At 44.4% G+C, this 21,806-nt stretch overlaps 1 protein-coding gene across 2 annotated transcripts in view; it reads left to right on the top strand.

Moving 5' to 3' along the window:
- Window positions 1-16,859, top strand: part of AGR3 (anterior gradient 3, protein disulphide isomerase family member) — a 42,392-nt gene extending 25,533 nt beyond the window's left edge. Inside the window, exons 1-8 of one of the 2 annotated variants that reach the window (XM_080975228.1) lie at window positions 6,210-6,308; window positions 8,358-8,493; window positions 9,258-9,321; window positions 10,922-10,974; window positions 11,911-11,987; window positions 12,096-12,159; window positions 13,671-13,754; window positions 15,316-16,859. In XM_080975228.1, coding sequence (XP_080831354.1) covers window positions 8,391-8,493; window positions 9,258-9,321; window positions 10,922-10,974; window positions 11,911-11,987; window positions 12,096-12,159; window positions 13,671-13,754; window positions 15,316-15,365 — 495 coding nt within the window. In that variant the 5' untranslated portion in view covers window positions 6,210-6,308; window positions 8,358-8,390 and the 3' untranslated portion in view covers window positions 15,366-16,859. Of the gene's footprint in view, window positions 1-6,209; window positions 6,309-8,357; window positions 8,494-9,257; window positions 9,322-10,921; window positions 10,975-11,910; window positions 11,988-12,095; window positions 12,160-13,670; window positions 13,755-15,315 lie in introns of those variants that run through there. The other variant, XM_080975227.1, reaches the window with a different exon arrangement.
- Window positions 16,860-21,806: the final 4,947 nt, after the last annotated feature.

The raw sequence follows: 21,806 nt of genomic DNA, 5'->3' as shown, positions 1-21,806 counted from the left end.
ACTCGGTCTTGGCACACTTCGACGAGAGGCTGCCGGTGGTGCTAGCATGCGACGCCTCACCCTATGGCATTGGAGCTGTCCTGGGGCACCAACTCCCGGATGGAAGAGAGGTACCGGTGGCGTACTTTTCCCAGACACTCAACACAACCGAGCGGAACTACTCGCAAATCGACAAGGAGGGTCTGGCAATCGTAAAGGGAGTAAAAAAATTCCATGATTTCTTGTACGGGCGGCCCTTCACCGTGGTGACTGACCACAAGCCGTTGCTTGGCTTGTTTGCCCCCGAAAAGCAGACCCCCCAAGTGCTGTCTCCTCGCGTCCTCAGGTGGTCAATTTTCCTTGCCAGCTACCAGTATGCACTGATTCACCGACCTGGGAAGGCGATGGGCCATGCGGACGCCCTCAGCAGGCTACCACTACCGGAAACAGGCCCTGACCCAGCACCTGCACAAGAGGTTATGAGCCTGGAGCTGCTTCCCGACCGCCCCATTCAGGCACAAGAAGTTGCACACCATTCCAAGAAAGATAGGGTCATCTCCCGGGTCCTGGACTGGGTGTGGAGGGGATGGCCCAGCAGCAGCCCCGGGCCAGAATTCGCCGGCTACACAACCCGCAAACATGAACTGTCGGCCCACAAGGGGTGCCTGTTATGGGGAAGCAGAGTCGTTGTTCCCCAGCCCCTCTGCAAAAGGGTCCTCACAGCCCTACACGAGACACATCCAGGGGTAGTAAGAATGAAGGCCCTTGCCAGGAGTTATGTGTGGTGGCCGGGGATCGATGGAGAGATAGAGGCCTGGGTCAAACACTGCCAGGCCTGCCAAGAATCCCGCCCAGATCCCCCAAGGGCCCCAGTCCAGTCCTGGGAGTCCGCCCGAGCACCATGGTCACGCCTGCATGTGGATTTCGCTGGCCCCTTTCAGGGGAAAACATTCTTCATAGTGGTGGACTCCTACACCAAATGGCTGGAAGTCGCACTGGTACCGTCCACTTCCACGTCCGCAGCCATCCGGGTACTACGCAGGCTGTTTGCAACCCACGGGCTCCCTGACACTCTCGTCTCAGACAACGGGACTGCATTTACGTCAGGAGAATTCCAAACCTTCACAGCGCAGAACGCCATCCGCCACATCCGTTCGGCGCCGTTCCACCCTGCCACCAATGGCCTAGCAGAACGCATGGTGCGGACCACCAAGGACACCCTTCGCCGCATGACGCAAGGGGACTGGGAGTACCGCCTTGCCACATTCCTTCTAGCACAGCACAGCACCCCCAGCTCAACGACTGGCCGGAGCCCCGCTGAACTACTAATGGGTCGGCGCCTTGCAATCAGATTGGACCGCCTTCACCCCGATAGAGCTCAGGATGAGGTAGTGGTGGGGGAAGGCAGGAACCCCCGGACCTTCGAGGCCCAGGACCCAGTGTACGCAAAGAATTTTGGGGCAGGCCCAGCATGGGTACCCGCCACAATCACCAGGGTCACTGGCCCCGTGTCGTACGAGGTGCTAACGGATGGGGGGCAATGCTGGCGCCGCCACTGCGACCAGATACGGCGACGATTCCCGGGAGAAAACCAGGAGGAGGACAGGTCAGAGGAGTCCCAAGGGAACAGCGGGGCAGTGAGGCCCATAGAGCAGGAGGGGCCAGCAGGAGAGGCAGAATCAGTAAATACAGAGAGGACCCGTGAGGCCGAAAGGACACCGGAACCAGAACCACGACTGAGCGAGCCGGTTGCACCAGACCAAACAGCCGCATCACAGCCAGCATCCTTGGAACACGAGCCAGAACCCGGAGCCCGGACCAGGGAACACCCCAGGCCACAACGCACACGTAGGCCGCCGGCATACCTTGAGGACTATGAATGCGACCTCCCGGGCAGGACTGGAACTTAGAGGGGAGGGGTGTTATGTACTGAGTTGAATAGGATCCAAACTGTAGCAGTCTGATTGGTCCTAGAACAATAGGATCCAAAAGGCAGCAGTCTGATTGGTCCTAGAACAATAGGATTCAGAATGCAGCAGTCTGATTGGTCCTAGAACAATGCAGCAGTATGATTGGTTGGCAGGAACCACCCAATCCTGCTCCAGATAGAAGTGAATCCACAACCTGATTGGCTTACAGTAGAATTCCAGAATTAGCCAATCATGTGCAGCCCATTGTGTAAATAATGTATATAAAGCAGATACTGTGAGGGGACATTTATTCATTCCTCCTCACCACTATGAGCTGAATAAAGAGCATGAAATCACTTTGCGACTCTGAGTATATTTCAGATATTGAGATATGAAAGCTAGGAGCTAAATGGCACCTTAAACCTAGGTTATGGGTGCAACAGCAGAATGTCTAGACGTCCTTTTTTATAACAAGAATACAAAGCTGAAAATGAATGAACTGCAGCTAAAATCTTATGTTCATTTTTCCCATGGTCTAGTCCTCATCTGAAGACTGCAAAAAAACAAAGCCATGCTTCCCCTGCCCACCCTTCTAATATTCTTAAGAGGGTCTCTTCTCCAGTCTTCAGAGAGTAGCAGGAAGTGGGGAGGCAGAAAAAGGTCCTCCTTTCCTTCCGCTGTGCAGTTTTAATCTGAAAACCAGAGCTCAGAAACTGCTCACGCTAATGGACTTCCTTGTTGCAAAATGCACCAACAACAATGGGAGTTTCAAATGCTGCTGCCAATTTAGTAAGGATTTCCTCCACCCCTTGATCTAGCACCATTTTTTAAAAGGTATTAAAGAGTGCAGTACCAAGGACTGGAAACTGCAGCATTACATTTGAAACCTCCCTTTAATCTGATAGAGAACCACTGATAAGCACTCTTGAGTATTTTCCAACAAGCTATGAATCCATGTGATGCTCATCTAGCCCACACTGAATCCGTTCTGCTTACCAAAATGTAATGGGGAACTTTGTCAAATGCTTTGCTCGAATCCAACTTTTAAAGCAGCATGTATGATCAGCCTTATGGTTCAACCAGAGCATAAATACCAGAATCTTTCTTGGACTGGTTTCTGATGTTAATGATATGAGCAAATACAGGAAACAACAGTGGGCTTCCTTTCCTGTGTTCATGCTAGATGGTTAAAATAATAATAATCAGAAAATACTTCCTTGCAGTCCAGAACTCTCAAACTCTTCTGAGTAGCCAGCAAGTCCATTTCCTCCAAGCTGCATTTAAATGATTATTAAAACAATGAATCAAACAGTGCCATTTAAAAAAATGCACAATAAGAATATTTGCAATCATATTTTTTTGCAGCTTTCCAAAAACACTGTTGGAATTATTTCAATATTTGCATGGCGCTTTTGTTCCAGCAGATGGCGCTTGCAGCATAAATAATGAATTCATCCACTTTCACTGCCCCGCATTGAAGCTAAACAATAAAATAATTTAATCTTGCCATAGTTGTTCAGGAAAGTTATCTAGTTTAGCAGTGTGGAAGAGACGCTTCATTCTAAATACTCCCAACAGTTGCAATCAGAGATGGAAAGACTAGCACAACATTGGCTCTAAAAAGCCTTCTTCTTCATTAAAGGGACTCATAGCAAAATATTGGCATCTCTGCTGTGGTTAACATTGATAAAATGCATTTCAACTTCTTCAGACTGGGAAAGCGGTGGCAAGATGGGGTCCTCATGCGTGGGGTTGTCTGGGGCCAGTGCTGCAGGAAATTGCCTCCCATACGCAATCACCTTCTCACAGTCCATGGTATCATCTCTCAAATATGGACAATCAGCTATTCAATCTTAAATTCTATGGGTTTTGCTCTAAGAACTGCAAGAGGAAATATTTTTGCAGGAGTTCATGCAGTGTTAAGATTCTATTATTCATCTTTATTATTCATCTTTATCTGCCTGAAAGAACCCTTTTAATGAGCTCTTCTGATCCTGATGTCAAGACTGAGCTGTGGGCTGTCTGAAGGGAGCCAGGAGCAAAGCATCAGGAGCTCTGAGGCCAGCAAATACTGGACAGAAGAATGCATCAAGAGGGCAAGCCAGGGGTCAGGATAGAGAAGCAAGTCAGATTCACAAGCGCCAGCTGATGCAGAATGTGGCAGCCAGATTACTGGCCAGCTTTTGTTAAAAGATCTGAACCAGCTGCCCATCCACTGCTAAGTGAAATTCAAGGTCGTCATGCTCATTTTCAAAGCCCTGAACAATGTGGGTCCAGGGTACCTTAGGATCGCCTAAGCCCTTACATCTAAGATCAGCCACTAAAATAATCTGGAGCAGCATCAGTTGTTGTCTCCAGTGTTGGCAAGTCTCATCTGTCAACAAGAAACCTTCCTCTTAGCCGCATTGGTCCAGTCCCGTGGAATGCTCTGCTAATACAGATTCAGTGAGTGCCTTCTGTTTCAGCCTTTAAATACCTGCTGAAAACTTTCTTATGCCACCAGGTTTATGCAGGCGATTAAGAAATAATGATTAGTTGATGGTCTTTCATTTTAAATTTTTGTGTGCTTTTAGTATATATAATTTTGGAAACCACTCTGATATATATATATATTTTAAAAATGATACAGCAGTATATAAATATTTCATAAACAAATAAAATAGATGACAAATCAGGAGGGAGGCGTAAACCAGAAGTCAGGACCGTAGAATCAGAACTGTAGAGTTGGAAGGGACCCCAAGGGATATCTAGTCCAACCCCCTGCAATGCAGGAATCTCAACTAATTCATCCAGGACAGATGGCCACCCAACCGTTGCTTAAAAACCTCCAAGGAAGTAGAGTCCACAGCCTCCTGAGGGAGGCCTTTCCACTGTCGAACAGCTCTTATTGTCAGAAAACTTTTCCTGATGTTTAGTTGGGATCTCCTTTCTTGTAACTTAAAGCCAATGGTTCGTGTCCTACCCTCCAGAGCAGGAGAAAACAAGCTTGCTCCCCCTTCCATGTGACAGCCCTTGGCTACAGGGCTACAGCCCATGTGACAGGCCTTCTCTGCAGTGGCTCCCCGTCTGTGGAATGCTCTCCCCAGGGAAGTTCGCCTGGCGCCTTCATCACACACCTTTAGGCACCAGCCAAAAACGTTCCTTTTTAACCAGGCCTTTGGTTGATCTGATTTACATCCTATGCCCTTTTCAAATGTGTTTTTTTTGTGTGGAGTGGGGTGTTATTGGTTTGCTGTTGTTATTTTTATTAGATATTTTGTGGTTTTATATCTTGACTTTATTCTGTGAACCACCCTGAGACCCTGGGTATAGTGCGGTATATAAATTTTAAAAATAAAATAAAATAATAATAATGGAAGATGGCTATCATATTTCCTTTCAGTCTCCTCTTTCCAGGCTAAACATCCTATCAGCTCTTTCAACTGCTCCTCATAAGGCTCGGTTACCAGCAATAACTAACTACACATCAGTGCTCAGGAACAGAAGAATTCACAATGGTCAGCTGGAACAGGAAGGCTTCTTATACTCTTTCCTGTCCAGGAAGAGCCAATAGGCAGCCTGGGTAGGCGGAGTCAGTCTACTTCTGTGGCAAAGCTGGCACCTGTAATTCAAAGGTTCACCACCTGGGAGAGCTGCCCACATATCCAGGATTTCCTGACACCTAATCGGTGACCCAATTGTCAGTGTATTCCAAGCAACAAAAAGGGGCAAAGATAACATAGGTGTGTAACCAAAGTAAACAACCCTCTGTTGAAAGCACAATGAACTCAGCAGAACTGCATTAGAAAACACAATTACAGTAAAACCCTTGCCCTCCTTACTCATCCATAGCTCAATCATTATTCTGTGAAAGGTGAGGACTTTGGGTCCCCTCCCCTTCTCTGTTAAACTTTTTTTTTTTTACCTTGATTTCTTAATTACATTTTTTCTGCACAAAGGGTAACTGTTGTATCTTCCTATTAGTTTCATCCCTAATCTCAGAGTCCTAGTGAACTCAGCCATTCATTGGAAACAATAGCACCTCCAGTTCCAACTTTCATTGCTGGTTTCTTATTTCACTGAACTGGAGCCAGGCTGTAGCCATTTGGGAGGAAAAGCCACAGATGCACACAAAAACGCTACTTTTCCCCCGTTCCAATGCAATGACACCTGATACAAGCAAAGATGGGGAGGGAAATCTGAGCATTCAATATGCCAGGATGAGAACTTGCAGAGAAGTTTAGGGAAAGGAGGGAGGGAGGGAGGGAGGGATGGGACAGGGCCAGGCATTGCTATCCCTTTTTCAAGGAACTATACTGCTGTAAAATCTGGATGAAGGGACCAGGCAGGTCAGCTGTTCTCAGATCTATAAATCACACCCACTTTAAAACATTTGCTTCCTTGGCAAGGAACTTTCGCCGACGCAACTGATCAGCTCCGGTGAGCAAAAATCCAGAGTTTTTAACATCTTTTAATTGCAAATTTACCTTATACAAAAGAAGCAAATAAACTGGGGCAGGAAGAAGTTACACACGGTCTACCCATTTTCTGTGAAATATTCACTAAGGGGCATCTCTTGGCTGCAATACCTGTATCTGAAGTAGATTTCACAGTGTTGTAAAAAGTTGCTGACAATGGGATTGTGTTTATCCAGGGTGGGGTCAAAGGTTTCCAATAGCAGCAGTTATGACTTATATTAAGGAAGAAGGCGGGAGACTTCCCAATGAGAAAAATGTTTCATTTTTAAAAGAAAATTATATTTTACTAAAGTTTAGCGGCTAGTGATTTGTGTGTCTTTGAAGAATCTTGTCTGCCATGGTTGGCGCGAGCTTTGTCTTTGCAAACTGGAAATGGTTTGTCAACAATATCTTATTAATTTCTTTAATTAACAAGATAAGAAATTTCTTTAATTTCTTATTTAAACAGGTGTGCTTAGTGCTTGCTGTTACTAACCTCTGCATCTGACAGTGATAATATTGATTGTTTAAGGTCTCCTTTTATCCGTAATAATTTACTATGTAGAGAATTTGGAGCTAACCTTTTTGTCCCCAGGAGAGATTTCTTGGCTGAGAACAAATGGAAGAAAAGCCATTCCATACAACTGATGTCAATGGTGCAATCCTATGCATGTCTACTCAGAAGTATGTCCAATTAAGCTCAATAGAACTTACTCCCAGTTAAGAGTGTATAGGATTACAGCTTAATGCTGCAATCCTATACCAATTTGTCTGGAAATAAATGCTTTGGAGACTTACTTCAGAGTAAATATGTATAAATTGCATTGGTTCTCTTAAATGAAGTCTTTTGCTGTGAAGGTAAAATACTTATACCATGAAATCCTAATTTGTCTACAAAAGCAATTACTTTTACAATTTCAGAATCTCTGGAGAATGAAGCAGCCACAGCACAATCTTGTGACAACTTCTCAGTAGACATTTACGACTACGATCTGTTGTGACCCTTTCAAAGTGCATTTGAGAGAATTTGCCAATATTAGCAGAATTCAGGTTGCAATTTTAGGTCCACCTTTCCCTGGGTAAGCCCCACTGAACTCAAGGGAGACCAACTTCTGAGATTACAAGATTGTGCCGCGACCAGCCATGTTTACAAATGGCCCATTTTGTCCAGGTCTTGTTAAAAAAGAAAAGAAAGAACAGCGGAGATTAGTTGCTCAATGAAATTTGCAATTGTTTCTTTACGGAACCATATATGGAACCACATAATTTAACATGAAATGGGCTGGTGCAATGAAAGGAAACATTCCCTTGAATATTCAGCAAGAAGGTCAACCAAGTTCCTATGGGTTTATTAATTTTTTTATTATTATTATTATTATTATTATTATTATTATTATTAACACTGCCTAGTATTGGGCAAGCCTAGCATTTGAATTTCTGGTTAGATGTGGGAGAAAATTGAATTCAAATCACAGCTCTCGTCAGAAGCTTTGTGGCATTTTCTTTGTGGCATGAAAGAATCTTTTGCCCCAACATGGGGCTCGAACCCACAACCCTGAGATTAAGAGTCTCACATTCTACTGACTGAGCCAAACTGAGCCATTTCAGTTCTGTTAAACATTTCATGTTCCATAAAACAAGAGTGAGGGGGTTGCACTAAATTACTACTTTTTTTAAAAAATGCAAAATTACCCTTCGAAAATTCAAACGTTTCCCTACAAAATGAGATTTTTGAATATCAGACAAGTATACATTTCCTGGTCACCATCTGCTCATAAGAGTCAGAGGAATTGTTCTTAGTGATATTGTGTTAATGGGCAAAAATTAAAATGAACCTGAAATCACTATTAATCATTCAGCGTAATCTGCCTGTCTTTTTTCATTAATACGTGGGTTTGGTTTCAGTAGTTTGTTAAAGGAAATTCGTATCTCTTTCTTAGAATAAAAAAAGTATCTTATCAGAACACATACAAGCACAGCTTCTCAGGAAGATACCAGGTTAAAACATTGACTTTCTCTTCCATTTATCAAGGTCTATCTTGAAGAGGGTTGAAAGAAGACAAAGATGCACTCAGCGCTGGGCTTATCTTTCATGCTAATTGCTGTTTCCTCCAATTTTGCAATGGCAATCAAAAAGGAAAAAAGAGTTCCCCAGACACTCTCCAGAGGTACTGTAGTGTCACTCTGTTCTTTGGATTCCTGCACGATCTTGATTACTTTTTAAAGTTCATTCAAAACAAGTAGGTGTTTAACGAGGTATGGAAATTTTTAAAGACAAGGAAATTATTATTATTTAAATAACCACTGGATCAGGAAGGTGGTTTGAAAGATGAACATCATTGCTTGCTGGTTCTAGCCTGAAAGTATCACATCATCCAGACTCTAACATAATAATAATAATAATAATAATAATAATAATAATAATAATGTATTAATTATACCCCACCCATCTGGCTGGGTTTCCCCAGCCACTCTGGGCGGCTCCCAACAGAATATTAAAAACATGATAAAACATCAAACATTAAAAACTTCCCGAAACAGGGCTCCCTTCAGATGTTTTCTAAAAGTCAGGTAGTTGTTTATTTCCTTGACATCTGGTGGGAGGGCGTTCCACAGGGTGGGCGCCACCACCGAGAAGGCCCTAGAAGAATGTGGCTTCTCCTTGAATATGGTGGTGGGCTGGTTTTTCAAATGGTGTGAAAACACTGTCCCACAAGCTCTCACCTAAATATGTGCGCCTGGTATGTGCCAAAATTGTCATGAGAAAAGTAGTGCCTAATAACAGAGAGGATAACGTACAAACTACTGATCAGCCTCTATAAAAAGACGGAAAGGGTGGACATTTGCAATTTTCATTGTTGGCTTAGATTACTTTGAAAAATATATTGGATGACTGAATGGACAGTGATCTGCCTTGAATCTGTTGTTCCAGGATGGGGAGATGATATAACTTGGGTACAGACTTATGAAGAAGGGCTCTACCAGGCAAAACAAAGGTAAGATTCCATCCCTAAAGCTGTTTAGGAGAAGGAATTTTGCTCTAACAAAACATCCCTTCCAGGCTGACAGTGTAAGAACTATGCATATACAGTGGTACCTCAGGTTAAGTACTTAATTCGTTCCGGAGGTCCATTCTTAACCCGAAACTGTTCTTAACCTGAAGCACCACTTTAGCTAATGGGGCCTCCCGCTGCCGCCATGCCGCCGGAGCACGATTTCTGTTCTCATCCTGAAGCAAAGTTCTTAACCCGAGGTACTATTTCTGGGTTAGCGGAGTCTGTAACCTGAAGCGTCTGTAACCCGATGTACCACTGTATCTCCGACAACTCAAGGATGGGGAAGCAGTTTCCATTCAATGGAAGCTGATTCTCCCTCCCAGTGCTGCACTTTGAAGCAGCTGCATGCTGCTCCTTTCAGTCTCCAAAGACAGCAGCAAGGGAAAACTTGCTCCGTGTGGCGTCTTTCCATTTCTATTCGGGGTGGAAAGGAGCGGCGTGGGGAGACTTGCAAAGCTTAGGGCTGGCAACACCCTTTGAGCTGTGCTTCCCAAGCTTGGGAACCCAGCACAAGGGATTTTGGCAGGTGGGCGGGATAATCCACCTGTCAACCGTGCGGCATCATGATGACATCGTGTGAATGACAGGTGGGTTGCCCCGCCCATGTTTCAAAGTTGGCCCATGGGGTGGGGTCACAGTCAAAAAGGCTCCCCACCCTTGCTGTTAGGTGTGGTGCCATGAGTAAAATTCCCCCCAGTGATCTAATGGATCTTACAGGTTGATAGAGGAGTAAGTAATCTTTCACATAATTCATTTCCAAATTGTTATGGGCTTTATGTATGAGGTAGGAATCTTGAGATGAAATATGGAAGAAGGTATCAGACATTCAAATATGGTTCTTATAGTTGCTCTACAGGTTTCGTGTTTCACCCGTGCCTGTCAGGAAGGGGAATCCTACAGGGGACGGGGTAAACAAACCTACACTGCTTACTGTATTTTTCGCTCTATAAGATGCACTTTTCCCCCTCCAAAAATTAAGGGGAAATGTGTATGCATCCTATGGAGCGAATGCAGGCTCCTTGGCTTCAGCGATAGCAATGCGAAGCCTCCGAAGCACAAAGGGAGCGCTCCCTCCACGCTCCGGAGGTGGCTATCCCTGAAGCCTTTGGAGCACAGCGGGACTTCGCGCTGCACTCCAAAGGCTTCAGGTTCCTTTTGCTGAAGCCGGGAGAGCAAGACTCTCCTGGCTTCAGCAGAGAGGGAGAGCTGCGCAGCGCCCCTTCAGCGAAGCAGGAGGAGAAATGGAAGGGGCTCTGTTTCTCCTGCCGCTTCGCTGAAGGGGGGCTGAGCAGAGAGGGGGAGATTTTTTTTTCTTGTTCTCCCCCTCTAAAACAAGGTGCGTCCTATGGTCGGGTATGTCCTATAGAGCGAAAAATAGGGTACTTTTCTTGTCCCTTTGCAGAGGATTTCTCTGAGCCTGTTGAATGTACTTTGTGATTGTTACTTAATTCATTGCCACAATATTTGCCCATCATCCCATTTATGATAGAAAAATGTATCTGCATTTAACCTAATATGTTTTTCTCTCTCCTTGGAAAAGTAATAAGCCACTGATGGTCATTCACCATTTGGAAGATTGTCCGTATTGTCAAGGTAAATCACACATGTTTGATTTGAAGCAACAATTTCTTGTCTCTCTCTGCAAACATAAATGATTCTACTGTGTGCTGCACTTCAGGTGGCTGCTTGCATATTCCCTGCAAAAAGGAAACAGGATACACATTTGACTCTAATTTAAGGTTACCAGATTTTTTTCAATGAATCCGGGGACATTTTTCAACTTCACTAAGAATGATAGGATTTTGTATTGGGACTGAATTGTAAATCAGAGGACTGTCCCCAGGAAACGGGGACATCTGGTAACCGTACTCTAATTCAAATAGAAATACAATGTCCCTTGCCTTGGTGGGAAAGACTTTGACTGGGGTGCCAGTTCTGCCTTCTGTTGTGAAGAGGAAGATGGGGTCATGGAAGATATGACCACAATGGATGGTTCTATTTTGTATTGTTCTATGTCATAGTCTTGTTGTAGAACAACAACATGCAGAGTTCAGTGGAGCTGGGAGGCTAGCCAACCAGAAGAGTCTCTGAGGTGTACTTGCCTGGAGGTCAGGCAAGTCAGCATCCAAAATCAGGTCCAGTCCTAGGATTGGGCAAACAGCAATCTATGTGGTCAGATGGTCCAGGGGGTCAGGGAATCTGATGATCATGGGGTCAAGACGAGCAGGAAGCATCAAGGTAGGACCAGGAGCTACAAGAGTTGTTGCCAGCATCTGACTGCTGCTGTAATCTCTGCTTGAGAAGGCTGAAGCCAGCTGGTTCTCATCAGTGCCTTCTTTTCCTCTGTGTCCTTGAAGGCTGATCAGCTGCAGGTGGAGTGACTCTGCCTTCTCCCCTTTCAGGCTGCTGTTCAGCAGGCACAAATGACTCCTGGCCCACAACACTCTAATAAAGAGGAATGCTTGCCTTCTCTCTTTGCATTTGTTGTATTTTGCACTTGGAATGACGAACTTCCTTTGCTCTCTCCAGCACTAAAGAAGGTTTTCATGGACAACCAAGAAATTCAAGAGATGTGCCAGAACAACTTCATCATGCTCAATCTGATGGTGCGCACATGTAATGCACAGATTAAACTTATTGTTTGTAGTTACAATGCTTGATTTAGTTCTAAAGGTTAAGATGATGTGCATTCTTTTCTTTTTTTCCCCTGCCAGCATGAAACAACAGACAAGAACATGTCACCTGATGGACAATATGTGCCTCGAATCATGTTTGTAGGTATGTGTTGGATGTGACTATGACCCTAAAATGGAACCTCATCTCAATGAAGCATGAGGATTTCCAGCAGCTGGTTGACACTGCAGGAGAGTCCATGGGTGGTGAAGGGAAAGTGAAAGTCGCCTGCTCCTAGCAGTAATGTAAACTTAAAATAAATACATGCCTAACATTGCAGCAGCAGATCTCTACAATACATTGCAAAGGTGGTCAACTACAGAATGCACATTTAACACAACAAAGTTAACCAAAAAAAAAGATTATCTGAAAGATTTCAAAAGAAAACATAATCAAAGGGATACAAAATACTCATCTAAAAAAGCATAATTAACAAGAGAATACAGTAGTATCATAAGCATAGTACATATCTGCTGTTGTTGCTGCCAATCTTGCCAATGGTGGTTTGTTTAACAACAACAACAATTATTTTATTTATACCCCGCCCATCTGACTGGGTTTCCCCAGCCACTCTGGGTGGCTCCTAACAGAATATTAATAATAATAATTTAAAAAGTGATAAAGCATCAAACATTAAAAACTTCCCTAAACAGGGCTGCCTTCAGAAGTCTTCTAAAAGTCAGATAGCTATTTATTTCTTTGACATCTCATGGGAGGGCGTTCCACAGGGCAGACGCCGCTACCGAGAAGGCCCTCTGCAATGAACAGGGTAGTGATACAATGACTACTGCAATCAACACAAGATAATATCACCAAGGCAACTATCTGTAAACAAACACTAAACATTCATAAAAATGGCAAAGGTAGTTTCTTTCCCAAACAAGTTTTATCTTAAACAATACCAAACACAGTAAATAAAGAGTCCACTTGTGATATACCAGTGGTTCAGTGCTCAGACCTTCCGGTAATCCGATGTTTCGTCGCTAAAGAGCTTAGTCATCGAGCTTTGTAGTAAATAATATACAAAAGAAGACAGTATGTAAATGACTTAAAGCAGGTAAATCTGTCTCCATCTGCATGTTGCCATTGGGAGGAGCATAGAAAGAGGACGCTGTCCTTCAATTTGTTAAACCTCCTGATGGTTTGTGGCAGGTGGCGGCGGTGGAAGCTCAGGCTCGATGACCTGGGTCTTCAACTAAGAGACAGCCAAGATAGATTCCTACCCACATCCCAACCGTCCATCACTGTTGTGCAATGGGTTGGTTCACACTTAATGCTAAACTATTGTTCGGTGCTATAGGAACAAGATTTTACACACATGCTCTCTCATTCCTCTGCTTCCATCTCCTTCGAGTGCTGTACTAATTAATTAGTAATGTCCAGGTGTTCAAAAAGCCATAGTTTGCCATCACATCCAAACCAGCAAACTATGGTTTGTCCTTGCCCTGAGAACCAAAACTGGAATCAGACTCTAGACTGAGCCATATTAAAATTAATTTCATTACAGACAACTGAGTAACATCCCTCAAAAATCTTAATTCCTACCTCTTAGCATGAAATAAGAGTAAGATGCTGTTATATCAGGGATGACTATGATATTTTGTTTGCTTTTCCAGATCCTTCACTTACGGTAAGGGCTGATATCACTGGAAGATACTCTAATCGACTCTATACTTATGAGCCTCAAGACCTGCCAGTCTGTGAGTTGATCCCTCAAAACAAGCTTATGTTTGTGCTGCCCATACAGGGAGTGCTCAGGTGAACCCCTCCAGGAGATTACAAAATACCCAGAGTGAGAAGCAGGTCTGCACTTTCTGCTCACTGCTGTGCCAAAAATTTACCTCCTGCACTTTAAAAAACAAAAAAACAAAAAAACTATTAATTAATGAGAAAAGAAATGGCTTTCAAAAATTATCAAAGTGGGAAGAAAATGTTACAGAAACTCTCACAGGTTGGGTGCAGGTTTTTTTGTCTTGCTCACCTTACTTTTGAAAAAACCAAGGGGTGTTTATGAGGTCCCAGCAGTGGTCTGTACTCCGCAGCCTTCCTGGACATGTGTATTTCCATTAAAGCAATAAATTCTAGAATTTTGAGGACAGCTGACAGCACAGCACTAATGCCTGTATGCTTTACTGGCCCCATGCCCTGATGTCTGCATGTTTAGTGCAGCATCCAAAAGGGGAGCTTTTATATACTTACACGCACAGGTTGCCGTTTCAGATGTGCTGAGTATATGGACATTGGCCGGGGGGGGGGGGGGGCGCAGTGCACTGCTATCCTTGTGCTGGTGGCATATATATACAGTAGAACCTCTACTTACGACCGCCTCTACTTGGGTCCAATTCAAGTTGTGACTGCGGCAAACCCAGAAGTAAATGCTGGTTTTGCCGTGATTCGCGCACGTGCGGAAGCAGCCATTTGCACACGCGTAGAAGTGGCTGCCGCCGTCTGCACATGCGCAGAAGTGTGCTGCCACCGAATGCACCTGCACACAATGGTGCTTCTACCAGCGACCCAGATCAACTTACGGATGGACCTCCGGAACTGATTACGTCCGTAAGTAGAGGTTCCACTGTATATATATTCGAACTGCTAGGTTGGCAGAAGCTGGGACAGAGCAACGGGAGCTCACCCCGTCAAGCAGATTCCAACCGCTGACCTTCCGATCTGAGAGAGGGGTTTTTTTTCAAGAAAAATAGGCACCAGTATGCACCATGCCTCCACCTTCCCCTCTGCCTCCATTGCTTGTCCCCTCCACCCACTCAATCCCTCCCCCTGCACCTTTGCCACCGCCACTTCCCACAGCTACAGGCATGGCCTCTCGGAGCCACACAGTTGCTGAAGAGCCTTCCAAGGAAAGCTCCTGACAATTGTGAAAAGGTTGCACCACCATTTTACTATTGTGGTTCAGCCAAGATCCAGATATGGGGAGCCAATCACATATCTCCCCTTCCCCACACTGGCCCCTTCTGCTGCCTTCATACTTATATAGAGCTGGGGACATGGAGAACAAACAGAGGTCTGTTGGGCCCAGGCGGAGATTAATTGGTATGTGGCTGTATTGCACCTGCACTTGACTGGATGGAGCTCAAAGCATTTCTGGGTTCTTTTGTTTTGCTCTCCATGTGCAAGAAGATCCCAGCTGTTGCTTCCAAAGGTCAGGGGGTTGGGGAAAACAGCAAGATTTTTGGTAGTTTCTTTTCTCTATTTTTAACCGTGATCATCATTCACGTCACTACCTTTTTCTCTCCTTTTTTTCAGTAATAGAGAATATGAAGAAAGCATTGCGTCTTGTTCAGACTGAACTATAAGTGCAGCAGTGAGATCATCGCACCCCAGGGAAGCAATGTGAATCAAGAAGTGTCTATCTGACCCATCTCTCTTTTCCCTCTCTGGAATTTTATTCCCAACCTGCCGTTATCCCATTCCAGGCCTATCTTGCCTCTTCCAAGGGTGGTAGTAGTAGTAGTTGTAGGCCCCATCTGCAGTATCATGCCACTTTAAATAGTCATGGCTTCCCCCAAAGAATCCTGGGAAATGTAGTCTGTTAAGGGTGCTGAGAGTTGCTATTCCCCCTACAAAGCTATAGTTCTCAGAGTGGCTTAACAGTATCCCTCTTTCCACAGAATTCTAGGAATCGTAGCTCTTTGAGGGGGGGATAGGTGGCCTCCTAACAACTCCTAGCAAAGTTAATCAACTACAGTTCCCAGGATTCTTTGGGGGAAGCCATAACTGTTCAAAGGGGCATGATGATGCTTTCAAAGTATGGAGCAGTTGTTGCCATGGATGCAGTATCAAACCTCAGTTAGTGAGAATGAAGGCACAGTTTTACCTCAGGATCCTTCCCTTCCTGGAACTTCATATCACAATACCCCACCCCCACAGAGTCTCATTCCACAGTTCGAGAATCTAAAGTTGGAGGAAAGCATACATAGCAATGCTTATATTTGTGAAAATAAGATACAAAGTATGTTAGGATGGGGAAAACTGCTTTGCAGAAATGTGTATAGTAGGAGAAATTATGCACAAGCATGCATCTGTTAGGATCAATTAGCATGAAAATGCTGGTGAATTTTATATACGTGGAAGTGTGGAGAACTGAATTTAAGATTACAGAAGATCGGAGAAATGGAAATTGACAAATTCACCCGTCCTGAAAGCCACTAGCTGGCAATGTCATATAATGCCCATGCAAACATATCAGCACAAATAGTTTTCCCATAGCCTTCAACCTAGGGTGTAAAATGCTCTGTTTCAGCGCATCCCAACCATACAAGATGCACAGATGAGCATCAGTCCATGCTGGATTAATAGAAACTAGTGCAGACCAGTGCAGGCTCTGCAATCTAAATAGCTAGGAGCTGCTTCTAGCATAGGCGTGCTGGAGATGAAAAGGTATTTCTCTTTTCCAGTGATGCTTCTTGTATTCCTGGTTACCTGGATGAGAATCTCCTGCTGCATTTCTTGTGTCCATTAATTTACAGTAGTTCGCTCCCAGTCTTTATAACGCTGTGTAGAAATAGGCTTTTGTGCAGAGTTATCTTGAAGATGTCACTGCAATCTGCATTTGCTAAGATAGTGTGAATGAGCGAAAGATCAATTTCTTACAACGCAGTCCTAGGAAAGTTCATTCAGAAATCATTTCCACTGATTTCAGTGGGATTGACTTCTTAACAGGTGGCTTAAGAGCACAGCCTTAGTTGTTCTGCAAAGGAATTGGTTGTGTTATCTGCACAAATAATTGGTTGTGTTATCTGCACAAATTACTCCAAATTATTTGAATTTTGTATGGAACCCCCCCCCCCCCCCAAAAATAAAATAATAAACTGCTGATGAATCTTTCAGACCTTTCTGTGGTGTCGGTTTGTTTAATGATTTCTGCCTCTCGTTTCCAACTACAGTTCAAAGCACCTTTCATCAAATCTGAAACTGCAAACCTTGGGGGTGTGGCAGGCAAGGGAGGGGGCACTGGGCATGCTGTGACCCACCTGAAAATGACCCAAGGCTGTTTGAGAAACACTGGCACAGAGGATGTGCAGTCCCCATCAGTGCCACAGGTGGGCACTGTACTCACATGGATGTTTCTCCAAGCAGAAATCACAAGCTCTCTGCTCCAGACCTTTTAAGCACAACTTAAACCACATTCCCACTCCGAAGCCCTTCCATCTACTCTTATTCAGTAACATCTAAATCCTTTTCTCCGCTTCCGCATCACCACCTAGTTGTTCTGTGACCAAGTGGCCATTCTAAACCTCTCCGTTCGCCCTCAAGCACCAACAGTGACTGCATCCATCTAAAGCAGACGATGGGGCTCTTATGAAGGTATCTTCTCAATTCTGCATTCTGAAGCACACAGTGGGAGCCAGAGAAACAAGAGTAAGGAAAGAAGCAGACATGTCAACAGCACAGGTCAATGTGAATATAATGGGGAAAGGCAACATCTCCTGAGACGTAAACAAGACAGGCAGGGCACCTACTCAGAGGGTGCTTAAGCAGCAGTGTGTTTCTTTGGAGATTCTCATCTTCCTAGAATGGATGCGACAAATCAAGAGCAATGTTTTTCTTCTTTTTCAAACTGCATCCACACAGAGCGGCCGTCTCAATCACTCATCACTCTGGCTCATTGCACCCACTGCCCCTTTGTCCTGTGATGTGGGAAGAGAGTCCTATTGTTCTTTGATCACATTTAAAGTTTGTCCCTTGTAGACTGACTTGATGGCACTTCTACCCTCTTGTGGAATTTCTGTAGAATAAGAATAAGAATTATCAACTGAAGCTTGGAACAAAAGGTGGGTTGACTATGGCATCCTCCTGTTCTCTTCTGTGCCTCTGTTCTGCCCTGCCCCATAACCATTAGTCAGGATCCCATAGTCACTCACTGGCCTGTTTTATTGGGGGGGGGGCACGTATCTCTTCCATTTATATTTTTTTCTAAAGTGTTTTTGTACTTTTGTGAAACTTCTTCCATGCCTGTTAAACATTGATGGTGCTATTTTGCGTATAATTTTATTAAGTTTTCTGTTTTACAATTTAAAATACTCATTTTACATCCTTAAGATATCAATGACTTGCCTTCTTCTCTTTCCATGGTTCATTTTACATATCATAAATTCCATTATTGCATCCATCAAAACTTGTTTACATTGTTGAATTTACCTTAATACTGCCAGTGTTTTCTTGATGGTGCTGTTTTGGCTCGAGCCCTGGATAGTAACAAGTGGGACTTGTTGCAACAAAATGCAGCAGCGTCGAACATTCCTAATCATAGAACCACAGAACTGTAGAGTTGGAAGGGACCACGATGATCATCTAGTCCAATGCAGGAATTTTTTGCCCAATGTGGGGCTCAAACCCACAACCCCGAGATTAAGAATCTCCTGCTCTACCAATTCAGCTGCCCTATTCAGAGTTCCAGCCAACCACCCATGTCCTCTTTCAAGAGCCTCTCTTTAGGTTCCCCCTTCCTCCTGGTTTCCCATTCGCCCACCCAACAATCACCTGGGCATGCTTACAGCATGCATAGCACCCTCAACAAACTACAGTTCCCAGGATTCTCCAAGACTGTTAAAAGGGTATAAGAGTGCTGTTAATGTACAGTGCAGTTGTGACTTAAAGGAAACACATAAGAAGAAGAGTTTGGATTTGATATCCTGCTTTATCACTACCCTAAGGAGTCTCAAAGCGGCTAACATTCTCCTTTCCCCTCCTCCCCCACAACAAACACTCTGTGAGGTGAGTGGGGCTGAGAGACTTCAGAGAAGTGTAACTGGCCCAAGGTCACCCAGCAGCTTCATGTGGAAGAGCGGAGACGCGAACCCAGTTCCCCAGATTGCAAGACTACCACTCTTGACCACTACACCACACTGGCTCATAGTCATAAAGACTCTTTTTCTGTGCATTCTACAAATTCACATGGAATCTCCAGCAGTACAATAGGCTGCCTGCTTCAGACAGGTTCCTTCCATGAGTTGTAAGGTAATAGGAATGGCAATGGGGGGGGGCAGAGTTCACACGCTAGTCCCTGTTCCACCCACCGCATGCTTCCTTTACACTTTTTCTGTAACTCCTGCAGAGGGCTGTTATAAATGCCTACAAAAGGACATGCCCCTACGCTGTGCCCAGTTTTCCTTCCACGAGACAGCTAAGAACTTGTTTCAAACTGAAATGATGTGTGCAGAATGGGGTGTGGGATAAGCCTTGATACGATTCCCAAGCAATTTTGCGCGCACCGCGTTCTTTCCTCCTCTTATCGGCAGCCAGTAATCTGAACAGGAAGCAAACAAACTCCTCCAGCTTCAGGACTGCACACGGACGGGGATGCAGAGAGTCGAAAACTGACGGAACAGGTCCTTAGCCTATATCCGTCTCCTACCAGGTGGGTGGTGGCTCCCCTCAGCAGATGGCAGGTCCATAAATATATGGGGCTGAACATTTCACTCTGTACAAATATTTGCTGTGAGCTGTAACAAAAGAGGGAGAAAATGTTTGCCATGGAGACCAAAGGCTTTGGAACACCTCAGCATTTAGGTGACAGAAAAAGCATGAACTGGATGAATGAGCTCTGGTGCTGATTTACGTTTCATTGTTTTATGTGTTACACCTCCTTGTAAGCTGCTAAAAAGGGCCTGTGAAGAGGAAAATTCCAAATGCTGATGTGTCTTAACCTGAGGACCAGTCAGATCCAGAAACACAGCTCTCCTTTATTTGGTTGTAGCAAGCTGCTGTGTTCCTTCAGACATAAATCCTGAACGCTAACTTTGACATACAATACAATTAAAGCACATTTCTCCCCTCTCCCCAAGAAGCCTGAGGAATCTAGTTTACTCCTCAGAGAGCTACAATTCCTAGCACTCTTAAGTTCCCAGGATTCTTGAAATGAGGGCTTTTAACTGTATGGTGTGTATGCTGTCTCTATTTAAAATCCTTCAAGCCCAATCCTAGCTCTGTTTACTTGGTGGGGGTAGTTGGGTTGCCCCCCCAGCCCCATAATAAGACTTTAGCCTGAGACAATCATCATAACAGAAGACTTACAGCAGATGACCTAGGGATTTTGAATGTTGCTTTTCTCCAAGGAGGTTCCAGAGGAGATGAAACTTCTATCTCACATGATTACATAAATATCTGTAATTCTCAAGTAATTCCACTTTAGACATCATGCTATGTTTATCTATTTATAGACCAGGGCTCAAAGAGTTATGTTAAGTTTGCCCTGAGCATTTGGAAATGCCCAACGGGATCTGTAATAATAATAAATTATTATTATTATTATTATTATTATTATTATTATTATTATTATTTTGCAGATCAGAGACACATGCACACCCACAGAGTCATATACTGCAAACTGCTTCGGTAAAATTCATTCAAAAGAGGTTTGCCAACAGCATGGAGAGTTCATTTTCAAGAACCACAAGCCCACATTCCCTTTGAGCTAGCCCAGCTAGTTGTACAGCTGTTTGAATCCTGCCATAGGATTATTTGCAAGGGGGCATATGTCCTACATTATAAAGGACAGTCCTCTGTTTCAGAGGGCTGTCCGTGATTGGTTGAAAGAAAGGAGAACAGAGGCCTTGAAGCTGTCCATCAACCCTTACCACCCAGTAAGCACACAAGTCCCTTGGTCCCTAATATGGTGAGATGCATTGCATTTCTATTTAAATCACAGTAATTATTTCCAAATTTTCACATACCAGATTTATGTAAATCCTCTTTTCTTTTTTTGGAGATACATAAGTGGCCTTCCTAAGTATTACAGCAGTAGATTCATAAGCCTGTTTAGGAATGGAAAAATCTATGTATTTTACTGCATTTTAAAACTTTGAGGCCCAGTACACTGCCAGCTTAAAACAAGTGGCTTTCTTTTAGGAAAACTCACCCAGACCCTGCAGGTGAGTACAGACAGGAAGCCTGATGAGTGATGCCATTGCTTCCAGTGGTAGTGAGAAGCATGGATGGACTGGAAAAGCTGCTTCTCTTTGTCCATCCTCAGCAGCAAGGCAAGCAAGGTAGGAGGGGAGATGGGGACACAAAGAGAGGTGGCCAACAGGGTCAGCAGACTGGTGAGAGGCTCCATCCAGGTTCTGCTGCTCCACTTGACAGCAATATAAGGCAGTAAAGAGACTGAATCTCCTGGACCTTATGCAAAATCTCCAGGTTTGCAAACGTATTCCAGACTTGGAAGTGGATTTTTTTTTCTTCAAGAAGATAACTCCAGAGTGAGCTCTAACTTGTGATTTATTTGGTGGTGGTGGTTGTTATTATTATTATTATTATTATTTGTGTACCGCCCTATACAGGGATGCGGGTGGCGCTGTGGATTAAACCACAGAGCCTAGGACTTGCCGATCAGAAGGTTGGCAGTTCGAATCCCCGCAATGGGGTGAGCCCCCGTTGCTCGGTCCCTGCTCCTGCCAACCTAGCAGTTCGAAAGCACGTCAAAGTGCTAGTAGATAAATAGATACCGCTCCAGCGGGAAGGTAAACGGTGTTTCCGTGTGCTGCTCTGGTTTGCCAGAAGTGGCTTAGTCATGCTGGCCACATGACCTGGAAGCCGTACGTCGGCTCCCTCGGCCAATAAAGCGAGATGAGTGCCGCAACCCCAGAGTCGGTCACGACTGGACCCAATGGTCAGGGGTCCCTTTACCTTTACCTTTACTGCCCTATACCAGGAGGTCTCAGGGCGGTTCACAGAACAAAATCAAAATATAGATTAGATTTCCAGAAGAGACTTTTATGGCATGTGAAAGCTCAAAT

Source organism: Podarcis pityusensis, assembly GCF_964106645.2.
Source record: "Podarcis pityusensis genome assembly, chromosome: 12".
In the NCBI taxonomy this organism is placed as follows: Eukaryota; Metazoa; Chordata; class Lepidosauria; order Squamata; family Lacertidae; genus Podarcis; species Podarcis pityusensis.
This window is presented reverse-complemented; position numbering and strand designations above follow the sequence as displayed.